The sequence below is a fragment of the Antechinus flavipes genome, chromosome 5 (assembly GCF_016432865.1).
Source record: "Antechinus flavipes isolate AdamAnt ecotype Samford, QLD, Australia chromosome 5, AdamAnt_v2, whole genome shotgun sequence".
NCBI classification, from domain to species: domain Eukaryota; kingdom Metazoa; phylum Chordata; class Mammalia; order Dasyuromorphia; family Dasyuridae; genus Antechinus; species Antechinus flavipes.
This window is the reverse complement of record NC_067402.1, coordinates 237,452,049-237,473,779: the sequence shown is the minus strand read 5'-3', so window position 1 is coordinate 237,473,779 and position 21,731 is coordinate 237,452,049. Positions and strand designations below refer to the sequence as shown.

At 35.7% G+C, this 21,731-nt stretch overlaps 1 protein-coding gene across 5 annotated transcripts in view; it reads right to left on the bottom strand.

Annotated features, from left to right (window-relative positions):
• Positions 1-21,731, bottom strand: part of KCNMB4 (potassium calcium-activated channel subfamily M regulatory beta subunit 4) — a 204,511-nt gene that overhangs the window by 169,561 nt on the left and 13,219 nt on the right. For all 5 annotated transcript variants that reach the window (XM_051962955.1, XM_051962953.1, XM_051962952.1 and 2 more), the window contains one exon: positions 8,752-8,879. In XM_051962955.1, the coding sequence (XP_051818915.1) occupies positions 8,752-8,879 (128 nt within the window). The remainder of the gene's footprint in view (positions 1-8,751; positions 8,880-21,731) is intronic.

The window sequence follows — 21,731 nt, the reverse complement described above, 5'->3', positions numbered from 1 at the left end:
GAACTACTATATTATTAGAAAGTAAAACTGCATTAGCTTTTTAAAGCTGCTGTAATTAAGATCCTAAGATTTTTTTAATTGAAAAAGACTTTTATAGGCTGAATCACTTAATTTCCCCAGATATAAAAAAAACGGAAATCCAGAGAAGTTAAATGACTTTACCAGTGTCACACAAGTAGTAAGTGGCAGATATAGGATTCAAATCCAGGCCTTTTGATTTCAACTCCAATTCTTTTTCTAGTAGGCTACACTGATTAATATTTAACTTGTAATCAGTTTAAAACCTACAAGACTTTTTCATGTGATTAGCTCTTAAGTCAAATTCTCCCATGCAGATAACATAATTGTGTACTTGTGTAGTTGACTATTGCAGGACTCACCATTTCACTTTTAAATTATTTAAGCTTATTATCTTAGGTCCACTGTTTGGGGTTTATGAGATCTTTTGGAACCCAGTTAAATCAATCAATATACATTTATTAAGAGCCAACTATGTGTAAGTGACTGTGCTAAGCTCTGAGGATATCTCTGTAACTCCATTTTGGTTTTTCTTGGCAAAGATACTACAGTAGTCTGCCATTTCTTTCTATAGCTCATTTTACAGATGAGGAAACTAAAGCAAACATGGTTAAGTGACTTGCCCAGGGTCACACAGTTAGGAAATATCTTTCTGTGGCCAAATTTTAATTCATGAAGATGAGTCTTTCTGACACCAGGTCTAGTCCTCTATCTACTGTGTCACTATCCAACAAGCTATAAATAAGATACATAGAAAATAACTGACATAGAGAAAAGGAAAGTTTCCTGTAGAAGATGGGATTTTAGCTAGGATTTAAAGGAAGCCAGTAGGTGAAGAGGAGAAAGGAGAGCTTTCTAGAATGGGGGACAGTCAGAAAAAGGGTGAGTGGGGTGTTGTTTGTGGAACAGCAAGAAGGCCAATATGAATGGGGTTGAAGAATAAGTATTAGAGAGCTAGATGAAGGAAAATGGGAAAAGTAGGAAGGCTCTAGGTTATGGCAGGGTGTTGAAGCAGAGGATTTTGTATTCTCTTAGAAGTTTTGAAACTACCTTTTTAGTGGAAATTGAGAACAAATCATGAACAAGGAAGCTATGGATGCTTTCATTTACAACTGCTTCTGGATCAAGATAGTTTGAATGAAAATAATTTAGTCTCAGAGGACTTGACTACGAAAGCCAAAAGACTGCTTAAGGAAAGAGCAGCCATGAAAAATGATGGCAGTAAGTATAAATCTTCAATTTTGGTGAGAGAGGAGAGAACAGAAACTGGTAAAACACAACTGAGCAGTAGTAAGCAGAGACAGGAATATTTTGCAGCAGAGACACAATGAATGTCGGTCTTCTGCTTTCCATGCTTTCCATGCCTAAGGAAGAGAGATCAGCCTTACTGTCTCTTGTGACTGACTAAGCCACACATCTTTGAATGTTTTGTTGCATTTGTTGTTTGGGACCTATATTAGCTTTAATTCCTATGCTATTAAAATTGTGGCTAACAGTTAACTGTATATTCTAGTGCTCATATCCACAATTAAGGGGGCAATTATGAAAAATCAGCAGATTGGAAACTACTGTATTATCAGTATCCTCTAGGTAGGAGCTCATAGTCTAAGGGAAAATTTACTGATTTGAACAATGTTATAAAAATCGTTGTCACATGACTGGGTCTGAAAGAAAACTATTCTCCAAGAAGAGACAGAGAGCATTTCTAGAGAGAAAACCATGTGAATCTAAAGAAGTGCATTCCAAGAAAACACCATTATTAAAGGTGGAAAACAGTAAAGTGACTGAAAACTCAGCCTGCCTGTTTACCAATCACTGGAACACTTTATATCTTCTAATATCCAATATGTCTTTGTTCAATTCACTGATTAGGAGATAGCCAGAGATCAAGATCTTACATATAACTAAAGAACTTCTTTCTAATTTATATCAAATTATCAATTAATGTTCTTTGAATACAGTTGTTATATTAGTTATGAATGCATTTTGAATTTTGCCTTGGACACATACCCAGGGCAAATCATTTGTACTCTCTCAATCTTAGTTTCCTCCTTTGTAAAATAGAGACAAAGTATTCTAAATGTGTTCTTCTCATTGAGCTTTGACTTAGGATAACAGAAGTATTTTGGCAGGTACCATCACAGTTTTCTCTTTCATAGCGTTATGCTTGATGTGTATTATTTGGAGAAGACCTAAGTATTTGTAAATATCATCTATGTCTATTGGTTCAGTTTGCTCTTGGTATTCAAACTCAAAGCCTCCAGTCTACTTTTTTTTGGCATACAATAAGAACTTTATTTTTGAGTTCAAATGACATTTTGATATCATTTGAGCCAATTTCTAGGAGGGGGGAAATTAGAATGTTTTTTAGGTAGAATCATATGACTTGATTTCATCTATGTGTATACTAACTAATTAATATGATATGTCAATATGACTTCCCTTTGAAATGAAAGCCAAATTAATTAAAAAGCAAAAGCATATTAAGATTTGTATTTGTAATATAAGCATTTGTCTCTCAAATCATGAAAGATAGTGAGTTTCTAATGTTAAATCTAGCCACCATTATTTGGCATTGCTAAATTTCTACTGCCTGTGGTAATTTATACTTCTAAATCCTTACATTGTAGACATTGACCATTATTATTTTTTATTACATAGTTATCCAAACACATTTCTTTATCTCATACATTAAAATGTCATAAGGGACTATTATGTGCCTATTTAAAGCTTATATGCCTTATGTCTACAGCATTCTCTTGATCTGTCAGATGATACATTTTTAAAAATGAGGTTTGACATAATTATTTTTAGTGAAATTATTAGCACTGGTTTCATCCTAGAATTTACCCTTGAATTTTGTGAGGGATTGATATTAAGCTTACTAATCTCTATTTTCCAACATCCATCTTTTTCTATTTTGTGACAAGTATTTTTTTTATTATTATAGCTTTTTATTTACAAGATATATGCATAGGTAATTTTCCAGCATTGCCAGTTACAAATCCTTTTGTTCCAACTTTTTCCTTCCTTCTCCCCACCTCTTCCCCTAGATGGCAGGTTTACCAATACATGCTAAATATGTTAAAGTATAAATTAAATACAATATATGTATATATGTCCAAACAGTTAATTTGCTGTATAAAAACAGTCAGACTTTGAAATGGTGTACAATTAACCTGTGAAGGAAATAAAAAATGCAGGCAGACAAAAATAGAGGGATTGGGAATTCTATGTAATGGTTCATAGTCATCTCCCAGAGTTCTTTCCCTGAGTGTAGCTGGTTCAGTTCATTACTGCTCTATTGGAATTGATTTGGTTCATCTTCATTGCTGGAGATGGCCACGTCCATCAGAATTGATCATCATATAGTATTGTTGTTGAATTATATAATGATTTCCTGGTCCTGCTTATTTCACTCAGCATCAGTTCATGTAAGTCTCTCTAGGCCTTTCTGAAATCATCCTGCTGGTCATTTCTTACAGAACAATAATATTCCATAATATTCATATACCACAATTTATTCAGCCATTCTCCAATTGATGGGCATCCACTCAATTTCCAGTTTCTAGCCACTACAAAGAGGGCTGCCACAAACATTATTGTTTGTGGCATACAGGCCCCTTTCCCTTCTTTAAGATCTCTTTGGGATATAAGCCCAGTAGAAACACCACTGGATCAAAGGGTATGCACAATTTGATAACTTTTAGAGCATAGTTCCAAATTGCTCTCCAGAATGGTTGGATGTATTCACAATTCCACCAACAACGTATCAGTGTATGACAAGTATTTTAAAGTACTGTGTTCCAAGCACTATAAAATCAGGGCATTGGCTGTCTCTGGACTTCTGGCACTCCTGCTGTTCTTCATGATTCCTAAAGGATAATCAAAGGCAGTTCTACAATCACAATCATAAGTTCTTTAAAAATACTTGAAAATGTTTCATCTGGCATGGAGTCTCTAAGTTTTGATTTTTCTAGCTTTCATCTTCTTTACCAAGAACCAGGTTCCATGTCACCAATGTTTCCATTTCAAACTCAGTATATCCCCATACCAAATTCATTTATCTTTTCCTTTGAGCTATGCCTCCTCTTGATTTTTATATATCTTGCAAGAGAACTACCATTATTTCAATTAATCAAGTAATTGACAGTGCTTCTTGATTCTTTGCTCTTCCTCACTTTCCATATCCAACTACTCTTATAGTCCATTTTATCTCTGCAACTTCTCCAGCAGTCCTTCTCTTCTTTTCACTCACATAAGCTACCACTCTAATTCAGGCCTTTCTCAATTTATGAGAGGAATAGAGAAAATACAACAGAGCTGACTAATTCACAAGCCTCATCCAGTCTCTCCCTTCTTTAAACCAGCTTTCACAGAGATGCACATTGATATTTCTAAAGCACAGGTCTAATTCTGTCAACTTATCCATTCAAGATAGAACAGTGCTTGTAGAATAAAGCACAGACTCCTCCATTTGGCATTTAAAGTCCTTCAAAATCTGGCTTTACCCTAATTTTCCATGTTGATAATACATTATTCCTTATATTTGGTATCTTCCAGCCAAACTTATCTGCTTATTTTTAGGCTCCACACCTTGGTACAGGCTGTCATCCCTTGGGCCTAGAATTTTCACTCTCCTCTCCCCAGTTGCCACCTCCTGCCAAGAGGCATTTACTTATTCCCACAGCTCTGAATACTCATTCCCTGCCAGAAATGACTTTCTATTCATTTTGTATTTACTTATCCATGTATATATTATTAAGTGAACTCATTCAGGGCAGTGATAGTATAATTTTGATCTATGCATTCATTCCCGGCATTTAAAACAGTATTACATAGATACTTAATAAATATTTGTTGAATTTGACCTATGAGTAATAAATTGATCAATAAATCTATCAGTTGACAGGGATTTATGAAGCACTTCCTTTGTGTCAGGCACTGTACTGGCTGGTGGAGATACAAAGACTGAAATTGTCCTAAAGCTCAAGGAACTCACATCCTAACAGGAAAGACCAGTACATAGGTAAGTATATAAAATATATAAAGCTAATGAAAAAAGGGAGTTAAATATGGGGAAAACAGAGTAGAGACTGGAAATTGGAAGAATCAAGAAAAAGTTCATGTAGAAAGTAATATTTGAGTTTTATCTTAAAAGAAGAGTGGTTCCAAAGACCCCAAATAGAACTCACTATTTGACAAAAATTGCTGGGAAAATTGAAAATTAGTATGGCAGAAACTAGGCATTGACCCACACTTAATATCATACACCAAGATAAGGTCAAAACAGGTTCATGACCTAAGTATAAAGAATGAGATTATAAATAAATTGGAAGAGCATAGGATAGTTTACCTCTCAGACCTGTGAAAGAGGAAGGAATTTGTGACCAAAGAAGAACTAGAGATCATTATTGATCACAAAATAGAAAAATTTGATTATATCAAATTGAAAAGTTTTTGTACAAACAAAACTAATGCAGACAAGATTAGAAGGGAATCAATAAAGTGTTTTTACAGTCAAAGGTTCTGATAAAGGCCTCATTTCCAAAATATATAGAGAATGACTCTAATTTATAAGAAATCAAGCCATTCTCCAAATGATAAATGGTCAAAGAATATGTACAGACAGTTCTCAGATGAAGAAATTGAAACTATTTCTAGCCATATGAAAAGATGTTCCAAGTCATTATTAATCAGAGAAATGCAAATTAAGACAACTCTGAGATACCACTATACACCTGTCAGATTGGCTAGAATGACAAGGAAAGATAATGCATAATGTTGGAGGGGATGTGGGAAAACTGGGACACTGATGCATTGTTGGTGAAATTGTGAATACATCCAGCCATTCTAGAGAGTGATTTGGAACTATGCTCTAAAAGTTATCAAACTATGCATACCCTTTGACCCAGCGGTGTTACTAATGGGCTTATATTCCAAAGAGATCTTAAAGAAGGGAAAGGAACCTGTATGTGCAAGAATGTTTGTAGCAGGTCTCTTTGTAGTGGCCAGAAACTGGAAACTGAGTGGATGTCCATCAATAGGAGAATGGCTGAATAAATTGTGGTATATGAATATTATGGAATATTACTGTTTTATAAGAAATGACCAGCAGGATGATTTCAGAAAGGCCTGGAGAGACTTACATGAACTGATGCTGAGTAAAATGAGCAGGACCAGGAGAGATCATTATATAATTCAACAACAATACTATATGATGATCAATTCTGATGGACGTGGCCATCTCCAGCAATGAGATGAACCAAAATAGTTCCAATAGAGCAGTAATGAATTGAACCAGCTATACCCAGCGAAAGAACTCTGGGAGATGACTATGAACCATTACATAGAATTCCCAATCCCTCTATTTTTGTCCACCTGCATTTTTTATTTCCTTCACAAACTAATAGTACACTATTTCAAAGTCTGATTCTTTTTGTACAGCAAAATAACTGTTAGGGCATGTATACTTATATTGTATTAAATTTATACTTTAACATATTTAACATGTATTGGTCAACCTGCCATCAGGGGCAGGGGATGAGGGAAAGCAGGGAAAAAATTGGAACAAAAGGTTTGGCAATTGTCAATGCTGTAAAATTACCCATGCATATAACTTGTAAATAAAAAGGAGGAGAAGGAGGAGGAGAAGAAGAAGAGTGGTTCTTGGAGATAAAGGTGAAAGTTCCAGGCATGAGATGCAGTCAATACAAAGACTAGAAAACTATGGATGAAAATCCTCTGAGTTGGAAAGAGGAACTGCAATTATCCCAAAACAGAATTAACTACTTCAAAGACAGTGGGTTCCTCCTTAAAAGAGGTCTCAGTCAAAGATAATCACTTATTGGTTATATTGTAATGTAGAGATGACTACAGTCATGAACTGAAGGAAGGAAGTTCTAAGTTCTCTTTCAACTCTGAAGTTTCATGAATCTATGAGTACTCAGTGTATCTTATTTTTACAAGTAGTTACAAAAATTTTGTAAATATTAAAGTGATTTCTGAATATAAATATTCACTTTGTCACATAGTTAAAGTCTTAAACCTAACTTAATCCAACTACTTCATTTTATAAAGGAAGAAAATGAGATCTTAGGTGACCTGGCTGATTAATGACAATCTCCAGATTTCAGTGTTCTTTATATTACAATAAAATTCCTATATCTTTACGGCACTATGGTCCTTTATTCCATGGATAAATCAACATATACTGAGACCTGATCAGAGCATAAAATTTAACTTTTGAAGCTAGTTAAAGTCCTTTTAGCCTTATGATATGAACATCTCATTCAAGGAAAACTGCATCAAACTTTTTTTTTTCTCAAGAGAGAATTCATCTAGCATTCATTTCTCATATGTTAATGTTATCTGACTGTGGAATACTGGAGTACAGATCATCTGAAGAAGTTGAAGAAGAGCTTCAAGAAGTGCCTTTTCATTTTGTAGTCACATTTTGCCTAGTGAAAAAGATGTATCCTAACCTGGAATAATAAGAAATAGAAACTATCTTTAATTTATTTCACTCACTGTAGATCTGCTCCACAGGGGAAAAAATATATTTCTATTTCTTAAGGAATTTCAGTTTTTCATAATGAAATTACAAATATTTGATTTCTTCAAAAAGAAAATGTAAATTCTTTCCAGGGAGAAATTGATCACCTTTCCATTTCTAGACAAATTTTTTTTCCAACAGAATGGAAAGCAGTTACACTGCTTCCAAAAAAAAAAAAAAAAAAAGGAATTTTGTTTCTGTCAAAATTCCCCTACTAATGAAATTATTTATAAGGGGTATGATGAAATTTTCCTGATGGATTTTAATAACATTCATTATGATCTGAGACTTTAAAATGAGTACTGATTGCCTGGGCCTTCAGTTTTATGATCAGACCCTGAGATTCAGAATATAAGCAATTTGTCCAAAGTTACACAAATATTAGGTGTCAAGAGTCAAAATTTGAATAAAAGTACCCTTGATCTTTAATACTATATTCATTGATTTTTCTAGTGCAATAAAAAGTAAAAATAAATGATAAAGCATTTTATTATTGGAGTAATATTAGCTATAATGATGGTAGTGGTAGTAATAGTCAACAGTAATATGATTTCAAGTTTGCAAAGTGCTTTACAGATATTATCTCATACTATCCTCACAACAATACCTAGAGGTAAGTACTATTATTATATACATCTTACAGCTGAGAAAATTGAGGGAAACTTCAATTAAGTGACCTGCCTAGAATTACAACAGCTAATAAATATCTGAAACTGGATTTGATTTCATGTCATTCCAACTCCATGCTTAAACTAAAAGAGACTATTAAATTGATGTTAATATGAAAATAATATTTTATCAACTATACAAAATCATCATTAAAATCTTAAACCAATGGAGACTATCCCAGCAAAATATAAGCTATGATGGAAAAATTTCAAATATTGGTGCAATAATAGAATATCACTAAGGACCAATCTGGTTAAATTCTGAGGTTCATTATCATATTAGTCATAAGACGAAGACTTTCTTCAATGACAGCAGCTCTTAAGGGTGGTCTGCCCAGTCAAAGAGAGTTTAGGTTCTGTGTCACTGAATGGAATATTCCAACAAAATCAAGAGCTTGGAACACCACTGAAATAAGAGAGGGCATATCTATAATAGACACAAATGAATGTCAGGATCAAAAGAACGATTGATAGAAATGTTCAGATATTAATATATCAGTGTGAACTTACCTCTGATACTGATTAAAATAGCAAGTGAATGGCTGAGAACCAATTTCATCTTCCCAGTACTGTTGCCAAGTCATGACACTTTCCAAATTCTTCTGATTTTCTCTTTCACAAGGAGGGATATATGAGCACTAGCAAAACAAAATATAGGAAGTGGAATTAGCACTTTGCATGACATTACAAGATATGGAAAATATCCAGGTTTTTCCTAGAGAGAGAATGCCACAAATACAGTAGACCAAATTAAATTTTATTTTAAAACTCCAAGTTAAAGCAGTTATAGAAATGTATATCATATACATTAATTCACAGGAATAAGGGCACTGCCCTGAACAATTGGTAATATAATAGGAAAACAAAAACCCATATTCTAAGAGGCAGAATATTTTAAGTTCAGATGATGATCTTGGGCAAGTCCCTTCTTCCTAGACGACTTTAGTTTTCTCATCTTCAAATGAAAAAAATGGACTAGATGGCCCTTAAGATGCCTTCTAGCTCTAAATCTATGATTCTGGGATCCACCTAGACTATTAGCCAGAGACTGAGACAAAAGAAGCTAAACCCTATGCCTGTTTCCTCTCTAAGATCCATCATATTTGTTACACTTTCTTCACATTACCCTTCACACATGCTCTAAGAACACAGTCATATTCTTATGTTTTTATGTCTTATTAAATCTTTTAATCAGTAGAATACTTTTTCACAGTACAATATTCTCCATAGTATATGGAAAAATATTTGCTCTCTGAATTTATAATCTCAAATAATTTTTTTCAAAACATATCTTCTTCTGTACATCTAGAAACATAAAAACATCCCAGCCATGCAGATTCTGTTCTTATAAGACTTGGTGGGAGACTAAGACTATGGGAATAATCATGGGAATACCCTGATGAACTACTGACCAGGCAAGATTGCAGGTAGAGATGAGGCTGCATCCAGAAAAACTAAGAGCCATGTTGTGTATTTATTGACTTTTTTTTTTTTTTTTTTGCTGTTTTAGGGTGAATTGAACCTTCTTTGTTAAATGCATATTCACTTCTGAAAGGGTTCCAAATCATCCTCTACTAGTTCTTCTTTCACTCTGATCTCATGAAGAGATAATACTTTTCCTTGCTAAAGCCTACTCTTCCACATGGACCCTTGATTCCAATCTCTCCAGTATTCTCCAGCAAATTGTTCCGAATAACATTATCTATTTTTTCCTTAATTATGCTGCTTTCTGGAAGACTATAAATATGCCCATGTCTCCCTCATCTTCAAAAAGACTTACTTGCATATTACCATAATTTGTTCAGCCATTCCCAATTAATAAATACTTCTTAAGTTTCCACTTCTTTGTTATCACTAAAAGAACTGCCAGAAATATTTAATATATATAGGTCTTTTTCCTCTTTTATTGATCTCTGGAGCATAAGCATAGTAGATATACTACTGTAGCAAAGGATGTACAGAGTATGGTAACTTTCAGAGTATAGTTCTTTATAAAATGGCTGGATCAATTCACAACTTCAATAATAAATATGTCTGTATTCCCACAGTCCCTGAAATATTTGTCATTTTCCTTCTTGGTCAACTGTCAATCTGATGGGTGTCAGGTTGCTTCAATTCTCATTTCTCTAATTATTAGTGATTCATAGTATTTTTCATATTACTAGTGATAGCTTGCATTTCTTTCAAAATTGTTTATATCCGTGTGTGTGTGTGTGTGTGTGAGTGTGTGTGTGTGTGTGTGTGTGTGTGTGTGTGTGTAATTCTAACTTTGTTGCAAGTTTAAATAAGGATAGCTAGAACAAAAGAGAATAACTTTTGTACAGCAAAACATGTAGGCATTTTTATATTGAGTACCCACAATGTATGAAACACTCTGTTGTGCTTCAAATGGAACTTTGAGATTTCAAAAGAGATAAATGAAATTTGATTATTGTCCTTAAAATGTTCACTAATTTAGAGGATATGAAAGATAAGACTCTTAATATCTTCTTGGTTTAGATACAGTGATAGGATAAAATGAGATATCCATTCACAAGTCATTTAATATTTAACAAAGAACAAAGGAGGCAATATAATAATATGCATTTAACAAAAGCGGTTTACTTCACCCCAAAACAGCAAAAATATGCAACAAGTACACAATATGGCACTTAGTTTTTCTGGATGCAGCCTCATCTCTACCTGCAATCTGAATGGCTGTGACTTTTTATATCCCTAGATGATCAGGAAGCCACAGCCAATCAGATCCTGGGAACAGCTTTATCCTAGCAACATAAAACTTCTTCTTCTTCTGAGTAAGGTAGTAATGGTGTCAAATGGTGTCAAACTCAAATAGAAGTATATTTCTGTAGGCTTTATGTTGACTTAGAAAAATCATAAATTAATAGTGGATATGCTGTACCATATTTTTATTTTGTTAAACATTTCTCAATTACATTTTAATCTAGTATGAATCACATTTGGAAGATTTTCAGGCAGTGAGTTTAATATTTCTGCCCTAAAAACTGGGACACTGATGAATTGCTGGTGGAGCTGTGAATGAATCCAACCATTCTGGAGAGCAATCTGGAATTATGCTCAAAAAGTTATCAAACTTAAATGGTCAAAGGATATGAACAGACAATTTTCAGAGGATGAGATTGAAACTATTACCACTCATATGAAAGAGTGTTCCAAATCATTATTGATCAGAGAAATGCAAATTAAGACAACTCTGAGATACCACTACACACCTGTCAGATTGGCTAAGATGACAGGAAAAAATAATGATGAATGTTGGAGGGGATGCGGGAAAACTGGGACACTAATGCATTGTTGGTGGAGTTGTGAACGAATCCAACCATTCTGGAGAGCAATCTGGAATTATGCCCAAAAAATTATCAAAATGTGCATATCCTTTGATCCAGCAGTGTTTCTATTGGGCTTATATCCCAAAGAAATACTAAAGAAGGGAAAGGGACCTGTATGTGCCAAAATGTTTGTAGCAGCCCTGTTTGTAGTGGCTAGAAACTGGAAAATGAATGGATGCCCATCAATTGGAGAATGGCTGGGTAAATTGTGGTATATGAATGTTATGGAATATTATTGTTCTGTAAGAAATGACCAGCAGGATGAATACAGAGAGGCTTGGAGAGACCTACATGAACTGATGCTAAGTGAAATGAGCAGAACCAGGAGATCATTATACACTTCGACAACGATATTGTATGAGGACATATTTTGATGGAAGTGGATTTCTTTGACAAAGAGACCTGAGTTTCAATTGATAAATGACGGACAAAAGCAGCTACACCCAAAGAAAGAACACTGGGAAACGAATGTGAACTATCTGCATTTTTGTTTTTCTTCCCGGATTATTTATACCTTCTGAATCCAATTCTCCCTACGCAACAAGAGAACTGTTCGGTTCTGCAAACATATATTGTATCTAGGATATACTGCAACATATCCAACATATAAAGGACTGCTTGCCATCTAGGGGAGGGGGTGGAGGGAGGGAGGGGAAAAAAAAATCAGAACAGAAATGAGTGTAAATATAATGTAATTATAAAATAAAAAAATTAAAAAAAAAAGTTATCAAACTGTGCATATCCTTTGATCCAGCAGTGCTACTACTGGGCTTATACCCCAAAGAGATACTAAAGAAGGGAAAGGGACCTGTATGTGCCAAAATGTTTGTGGCAGCCCTGTTTGTAGTGGATAGAAACTGGAAACTGAATGGATGCCCATCAATTGGAGAATGGTTGGGTAAGTTGTGGTATATGAATGTTATGGAATATTACTGTTCTGTAAGAAATGACCAGCAGGATGAATATGGAGCAGCTTGGAGAGACTTACATGAAATGATGCTGAGTGAAATGAGCAGAATCAGGAGATCATTATATACTTCAACAATGATACTGTATGAGCATGTATTCTGATGGAAGTGGATTTCTTTGACAAAGAGAAGATCTAACTCAGTTTCAATTGATCAGTGATGGACAGAAGCAGCTACACCCAAAAAAAGAACACTGGGAAACGAATGTGAACTATTTGCATTTTTGTTTTTCTTCCCGGGTTATTTTTACCTTCTGAATCCAATTCTCCCTGTGCAACAAGAGAACTGTTCGGTTCTGCAAAAATATATTGTATCTAGGATATACGGCAACATATCTAACATATATAGGACTGCTTGCCATCTAGGGGAAGGGGTGGAGGGAGGGAGGGGAAAAGTTGGAACAGAAGTGAGTGCAAGGGATAATGTTGTAAAAAATTACCCAGACATGGGTTTTGTCAATAAAAAGTTATAATAAAAAACTATATTTCTGCCCTAAAGGGCTCTGTACTCTTTAATGTTTATAGGGTTTTAATTGAGCAGTACAAAAGTTAAAAGGGAAGAAAAAGGAACCCCCCCCAATCCTCTGACAAAGTAGAAGAGAAAAGCTTATGATCCTAGGCCCTTTCTATATAGACCCTTAAGGACCAAGTCTCAAGATTCTTACTGAACAATAGAAACAAACAGAAAGAAAAAGAAAGCAAAACAAAAATGTGGAGGAAAGCACAAGCCAATAATCCTAAGGCTTTCCTTTCTACTTTTGAAGGTCTAAATCTCAAACTTATTACTGGATAGTCATCCTATACCGAGCAATACTAAATACTTCCTTCAGAAGGACAAAATTTCAAGTCTTTTACTGGTCCATGTTGTAGGTGATACTCTCTGTAGTTTATAGAGAATCTCCTAATTTGAGGTGGCAATAATAAACTAAAACAATACCAATAATATCAGCACCATTATATCTCCACTAGAGTCACAGAAGAAATCGGATATGAGGTATTGATAAAGTTCAGGAAAAGCTCCAGGATCATCAGAACCATGGCAGAGATAACTTTTGATATAATAAATAATCCATCATAAATCAGGGTCATCTTTAGTAAACAAGGTAAAAGATTATAAGCCTATTAAATGCAACTGACCTTAATATATATCCATGTTGATTCAGGGGCTCTCCCTATACCACAACTAACTCAATATGCCCTGGAAGACCTACCAAAACCTTTCACCTCTTGAAAGTCACATGAGGAGAATGATACAAAAATTTTGCTCCCTTAGGGGCCTCTGTGAAGGTGTTGACTCCCTTGTCTTTAGTGGCTAAATAAAGATTCTCACTTTCATTTACTGACTCGTATTATCACAAAGTCAAGTAAGAGACACCCATCATAGCTAAATAGTTTTAACTTTTAGAAAGCAAATGACCTTCCCAGCAATAATATTTTTTGTTCCCAAAAATCTTTTTTGGGAAGAAGTTTCCTGAATCATCTCAGAGGGAAAGAAGCCTACCAATGGCTATTTCTGGGTCTGAGCTACTTCTTCAGGGGATATGGAGCGCTCTAAAGAGACCAAGTCACTTTTGTACTGGGAAAGAAAGAACCAAAGAGGCTCACCCAGAATTATGTCTAGGACCAACATATTCTTATAAAAGTCTTCCTAAAGACTGAATGCAAGAAATCATTCAAGAGGGACCTGCCTCTTTCCAGGATTGCTTTGATTTGTCAAAGACATGACTTGTGAGATAGTATCAGACCTGGGCAGATATATAAGGATGCAGCCATTGATTGACAGGGGCAAAACTCTTGCCCTGAAATAGGAGAGGGCCTATTTGAGGAAAAGTTGAGAACCATTTGGATTAGGAATAGCTGTCCTGCCCTTAGAGAGATCATATGGTCCTAGCACAGCATGGCATTTCAACCAAATGTCCAAATTGACACTGGATCGACTTCTCAACATCTGCTGTTCTTATAATGCTTCCAACTTGGTTGTTTAGCATATATTTCTGAGTGCTAACATACCCCACAAATAACTAATTGTAGTGGAAAGCACTGACAAAATTCCTCCATTGTTCTTGAACTCAAGAGAGAGAAAACTTTGTTTGCTAGCTTTATACTCTCTAACACTAGAGACTACTTAACCAGATGAAACTCATGGCCTAAAATATGTGAGAATATGAAAGAGAATTAGGTAGCCTTAGAGAAGGGTGGAAAAGACATACTGGACTCCTTCCCAGGTGAAAGAAAACTGTTCATGACTAGTTTTACCCATACTGGATATGGAGGGGGGAAGCATTGGCAAGACTGACAGACCCATACACTCACCAGGGTCAAAACTCAGCAATCCAGCTTAAGTTGTCAGGTGTCATTAGCCTTCCTCAAGAGGATTCCACTGTAATGGGATCTGGTATAACAAAACCATACCAGCTTCTTTTAGTTCCATCATTAGAGAAGAAACAAATTCCACTCCTCTAGAGTATCCGTAGTTATGTTATTAAATATTTGAGATAGTACAGGCAACTTTAAAGGTTTCCATTTGGTCTTACCCATTATAACATGCTTAGAGATTTCTGAAAGGGCCCTTCCAAATAATTGGGCTCATAATATACCTCCCCTCTATGGACTGCCCTCTGTTTTAGAAGATACTTCAAGCCTATGCTACAGAGAAAATTTTACACAAACAATCAAGGAGGATCTTGTGACAAGCTCCCACCATCAAGTCAGACTTCTCCCTCCCTATTTGCAAGGCTCTTTTCCCAACTCAACCATAATATGAATCAGGATACCACCTCTCATCCCAAATTGCTGAAACTATGCCAAATACATTTTCCTGAGAAAGCTTCCTTAACAACTCCCCTTTACTCTAGCTTTGTCCTGGATCTACCCAAAATTAGCTGGGGTATGGGGTGGGGAAAAAGTGCTTTGGGAAAGCTGAGACCAATCTGGTGGGGGGGGAGGGGAGAAGAGTTTTTCCCTATCACAAAGGAATGTTTATATTTGACATATATATCCATACTCATAATATATAAAGACTGGAAATATGCTGAGTAGTTTTCACATAATATCAAAGCCCAGGAATTATTCTGATTCTTGATTTCGTTCCAAAAAGTAATATACAGTGGGGGAAAAGGAGAAATTTAATCTGACTGGAGAACTTCTGGTATGGAAATTCCCTTCAGCGATGAAGATCAGCAGTTTGCTGATCTCAGTTGTCCAAGGCAGTGAGAAGTTAAATGCCTTGCCAATGTGTCAGAGAAAGAATTCGAACCTTTCTCCACTAAATCATGTTATCTCTCAACTTTAAAATACTCTTTCAAATTTCTAAAGTTTATATAGCATTGAAAATAAAATATATTTGCCTTTACATCTACAAGCTGAATGATAATGGGTAAGAGTGTGTCTGGATGAGGTAGAAGGAGCAAGAAATCTATCAGCTTCAGCAGAAGAATGATGGGGTGAAGAAGGTCTGGATTCCATAGAAGATTCAGCCAGTGCTAGAGAGAAGAGCCAGCTCTTTAGCATCAAGTAGGCAAAGTCAGGATTCTATGAGGATGGGAAGATGGGAAGGAGTATAATAGGATAGATATTGGCATGGATTTTCATCACTTCCTAAGGTAGCTATATCAATGTGAATCAATTGCCAAAATGAAGGGTCATCCCAAAGGCCTTAGAACCTACCTTGGCTAACAAAAGTCTGAACTCTTTGGAATTTCTATAGCTTTAAAGAGGATTCTGAAGAGGGATTGTAAGTTTAATTCTATTACTGGCAATAGTAGACCAGCATAGAAGGAGGGAGAAGGATTAGACCCATGATTTCATTTAACTAGAGAATTTCTGATGAGGAAACTCCTTTATACAATGTAAGAACTGAATCTGCTCAGCAACTTAGAATCTTAGTTACCCAGAGCACTGAACTTGCTCAGATAAACCCAGATATGTGTATCAGACCTGGGCCTTGAACCCAGATCTACCTGGCTTTGAGACCAGTTCTCTATTCTTTTTTTTTTTTACAACAAAGACAAAATCACAAAGAAAGAACGTTTGCCAAAATTTTCTCAATCCTTTTTCCCTCTAATTCCTTGTTTTTTCCAAGCTCCCCAAAAAATCTTTTGATGTCAACCCTTTGTTCCCTTTGTAGGCCACAAATAGTTACTTCCCACTTCTTATCTTTATGTATCCAAGATTTAGAAAAATTGAAAGATATATTTGTTTGAGTGTTCTAAGTCCTTTGTAGTAAGACACCTGAAAATACCACAATAGCAAAGCAGAGTAGAAAAGGCTAGTATGAATCAAAATGCCAGAATTTTCTGTGAATTCTTTGGTGCCAATCTGCCTAAACTGTAATGGGAATTGTCTTCTTTGAAAAAATTGCTGAAAGCTCCTGCTACACAGGGATGAGGTGATGTATTATGTTCATTTGTTTCCCTAATACATTCTCTGAAAGGTGAATTAGAAGCTTTTTGGCTAGCTTTTGGGCCTTTTATTTGTCTGGGTGATCAGTCTCTGGTGCCATCAATGCAATTTCAGTCAGGCTTATTTATAAGCATATTGCCCTTAACTATCAGGGACAACAAGCATTTTCTCAGGAGAAACTTATGCATTTTATATCTAATGTGTCTTATTTTTCATTTGGCAATGGCTACATTTCTTAGTTCTGATCACATTAGTATTTTGGGAGTACATTTACACATCTTCATAGTAGCTTGACTACCTGAAATTTAAGGAAGTCATTTTCTTTAAAAAAAAAAAAAAGTTATGTAGGAAGCATATAATTTTTAATTCTAAATTAGTAACTTAAAATATTCTGAATATGCATTAGTGAACAAAGTAATTCTATTAAGTAAGCACACTTGGATAACATAAGGTAAGCTTCTAGGGAGTTATGTCATTTGAAGAAGGATTGAATGATGTGTCTAGATTCATTTTTTTAAAAATATGAATCTAATAAGTTTCAGAATACAACCTCTTCTCTGAAGTTCATTCATACTTGTTGTCTAATATCAAATATGGTGGTTGCTGTGTAGTGGTCTCTGAATTATTCTTAAAACTTTCTCATGGAGTTCAAAACTTGGCTTGGTGTTTTTCTTTTCCCCAAAATTCTTTCCTGAAAGATGCCTGAATTTGCATCTTGATGCTCCCTCAAATATCCTAACCTTCCTCTTCCTTAATTTACTAATTTCCTATGCCCTGCTCCTTCATTCTTCTTCAGACAGATTGTCACTTGCTAGATCTCATCATTGCTCATGAGATCACAAAATCTGACATTACTTAGATTGGAAGCTCTTCAGAGCAGGGACGGTCTTTTGCCTTTCTTGTACTAGGCACAGTGTTTGTGGCATAGTGAGGCCTTAATAAATGACTGCACTTATTCCATCTATTCCTATGCTAATTCCTGACCTAAACATATTCTTAATTTTCACCATGACCTCCAAACCCACCACTAGGTCTATATTTTCTCAGCTCATTATTCCCATTCCGATGTCACCATTCTACCTTTCCAATCTCAACCTTATTACCATGTTCAATTCCACACCATCCTCCAGTCTTTAAACTTGTTTTTCCTTTATCATGTTATTTGTTCTAACATATATTAAGAATCAGCTCTAGTCCTATATCTCATGTCACCAATTACTTGACATTTCAAACTCAATTCAATATTTCTAAAACAAACATCTCATTTCTGCAAACCCCACTTTTCTTTTGAATTTTCCTATCTCTATTAAGGGCACAAGTTTGGTATTAGCCTTGATTTTTCACTCACCTTCATCTCATCTACCTAATCAGCCTTCCATTTCTACCTTGAATCTGTCTTTCTCACTACTCACAAAGCCACCAACTTTTCAGGGGCTACTTCAATGATTTCCCAATTGGGATCCCTTTAAGTTTTTTCTGTACTCCAGTTAATCTATCATATAATTGCTAAAATGATTTTTTTAAACACAATTCTGACCATGCTCAATAAACTTTAGACCTCTATATTGCTTTTTGGATAATATAAAAATTCTTCTGATTGGCTTGCCTGGCAAGCCCCTTAAAAATGTTTGATTAAAATCCTTTATTGCCTGGCCCAACCCATCTTTGCAATCTCAAATTATTTCCTTTTTTTGCACTTAATGATCTAGCCAAACTGGCCTTCCAGCTGTCCTCACACAAGGAACTCCTTCCTATATGTGTTGGAATCTTTACAAACTGCTAACTAATTAGAGTTGATCTAATCTTACAAGAAGATGTTTTGGGCAAAACCTGAAACAAGGTACTAAGTAGAACTAATTAGTACAATGCTTGTGTTTGCACCTTTACTCATTGGAGTTCACAAGTATGCCAGCTTCACAAAGTAAACTTTGTAACTTTGTGAGTTCACACCTACCTTGAAGCTCTTTGGGCCAGAGAGCACTATGGGAGAAAACCCATAATCCCATTCTCTCAGAAGAGTCAGATATAAGGCCAGTGATGAGAGATCTATTCCAGAATATTTTCCATTTGGCTGGCTGGTCGCAGAAGAGAGTTCAGCTAGATTGGAGAGGAGCACTCTGGTGCAGACACAGAACACTTTGAGAGATTTCAGCGGAATTACACCAGAAGCCCTGTCTCAGAGGCAAGACAGAATATTTTCCATTTGGCTGGCTGGTGGCAGAAGAAGAGTTTTCAGAGGATAAAGCTACGAGTGGAGAGTTCAGTGGACAACCAGATTGATCTTCATCTCACACCACTGTAGTTGGTGGCTGGGCTCCTGCACTTCCCCCACTGAGACCAAGCTGGTCTGAAAGACTCACCAGAAAGCTAGCCGAGCCCCAAGTGAAGGAGACAAGAGATTCATTCCATCTTTGTGCTGGCTGGAGGCTGAAGAAAGCAGAGGCAGAGGCTGAAGGACAAAACCCTTGGATTTGGAGATATTTGGAGGGCTCTAAGCTAAACCAGCAGTGTTTTGAGAAGAACAAGATCACCAGCATATATGTGTCCATCCCTATATCTGAAATGTAGTCCCTCTTCAAGTCTACCTCAGAATTTTTTTTTTCCTTCATGATTTAGCTTCAATGCTACTTTGTACTTGAAACCTTTCCTGATCCCTCCAGCTACTAGTTACTTCCTTCCCTTAACTAACATTTTGCATTTATTCAATATAAATTCGTGCATTCTGTACATGTTGAGTTTTCAAATAATATTTAAAGTCCTTGAGAAAATGAACCCTTCAGTTAATTCCTATTAAGCATTTACTAAGTACAAGGCATTGTGCAAATATAAGTAGAAAGAAAAGACTTCCTGCTCTTGAATTTACATCTTAGTAAAGGAAGTCAACATATGCAAACAAGTTGAAAAGGAAGAGGTCATAGGAAAGTATGTGATGGAAATGGATCATGAAGATGAATGAGACATAACTGTCCTGAGTGACTTCATTATACAGTTCTGGAAGGAGCTAATAAATCAGAATGAGAGGCTGCAGTGTGTCAATCCCAGGATTGTATTGAGCTTCTAGAACTAGATTGTTTGGGGTACATAGAGAATAAATTCTCATTTTTGTCTTGACATCTCTAGGACCTAGTTTCAATAATAGGTATTATAATTGTTTCTTGACTGGATGATTTAGTTAAGAGTCTCAATTATGTGTCTCATCATTTCACTTTTTATTTCTGATTTGGTGTTTTATCTTTGTTTGAGTCAGTTAGTAGCCTGATTGTACAGAGTAGATTTGGAAAAAAAAAATTAAAATGTCATATATTTGATAACCAGTCATTTTGAAGCAAGTTGTGGTCCCTTTAAGAAACTATTTCCTGCAATAAATTGGGAAAACATTAGGCCTCATTTCCAAAATATATAGAGAATTGACTCTAATTTATAAGAAACCAAGCCATTCTCCAATTGATAAATGGTCAAAGGATATGAAAAGACAATTTTCAGATGATGAAATTGAAACTATTACCACTCATATGAAAGAGTGTTCCTAATCACTATTGATCAGAGAAATGCAAATTAAGACAACTCTGAGATACCACTACACACCTGTCAGATTGGCTAGAATGACAGGGAAAGATAATGCGGAATGTTGGAGGGGATGTGGGAAAACTGGGACACTGATACATTGCTGGTGGAATTGTGAATACATCCAGCCATTCTAGAGAGTGATTTGGAATTATGCTCTAAAAGTTATCAAACTGTGCATACCCTTTGATCCAGCAGTGTTACTACTGGGCTTATATCCCAAAGAGATCATAAAGAAGGGAAAGGGACCTACCTGTATGTACAAGAATGTTTGTGGCAGCCCTCTTTGTAGTGGCCAGAAACTGGAAACTGAGTGGATGCCCATCAATTGGAGAATGGCTGAATAAATTGTGGTAATGAATCCATATGATGGAATGACCAAGAAGATGATTTTAGAAAGGACTGGAGAGACTTACATGAACTGATGCTGAGTGAAATGAGCAGGACCAGGAGATCATTATATACTTCAACAACAATACTGTATGATGATCAATTCTATAGATGTGGCCCTCTTCAACAATGAGATGAACCAAATCAATTCCAATAGAGCAGTAATGAATTGAACCAGCTACACCCAGCAAAAAAACTCTGGGTAATGAGTATGAATCACTACATAGAATTCCCAATCCCTCTATTTTTGTCCACCTGCATTTTTGATTTCCTTCACAGGTTAATTGTACACTATTTCAAAGTCTGATTCCTTTTGTACAACAAAATAACTATATGGACACGTATGTGTGTGTGTATGTGTGTGTGTGTATATTGTATTTGACTTATACTTCAACATATTTAACATGTATTGGTCAACCTGCCATCTGGGGGAGGGAGGAGGCGGAAGGAGGGGAAAAATTGGAACAAAAGGTTTTGCAATTGTCAATGCTGTGAAATTACCCATGCATATATCTTGTAAATAAAAAGCTATAATAAAAAAAAAGAAAATATAAAAAAAAGAAACTATTTCCTATTGATCTGTGATTCCTTTCAGATTCCCAGCCCCTCCTGGCTAAGATATATCCTCCCCAGACAAGTTGTCTTTCCAGGATGCCAGAGCTTTTGATTCAATTACAAATCCTGGTCAAAAAGCATCCCTTTAAATTCCGATAGGATATCTGGGCTTGTCCCAGCCCCCCCTGGGTCTGAGCCAACTTGGGTTCTCCAAGCCCCCACTAGGACACACAATATAAAAGAGCCAAACTAAAAATCTTCTC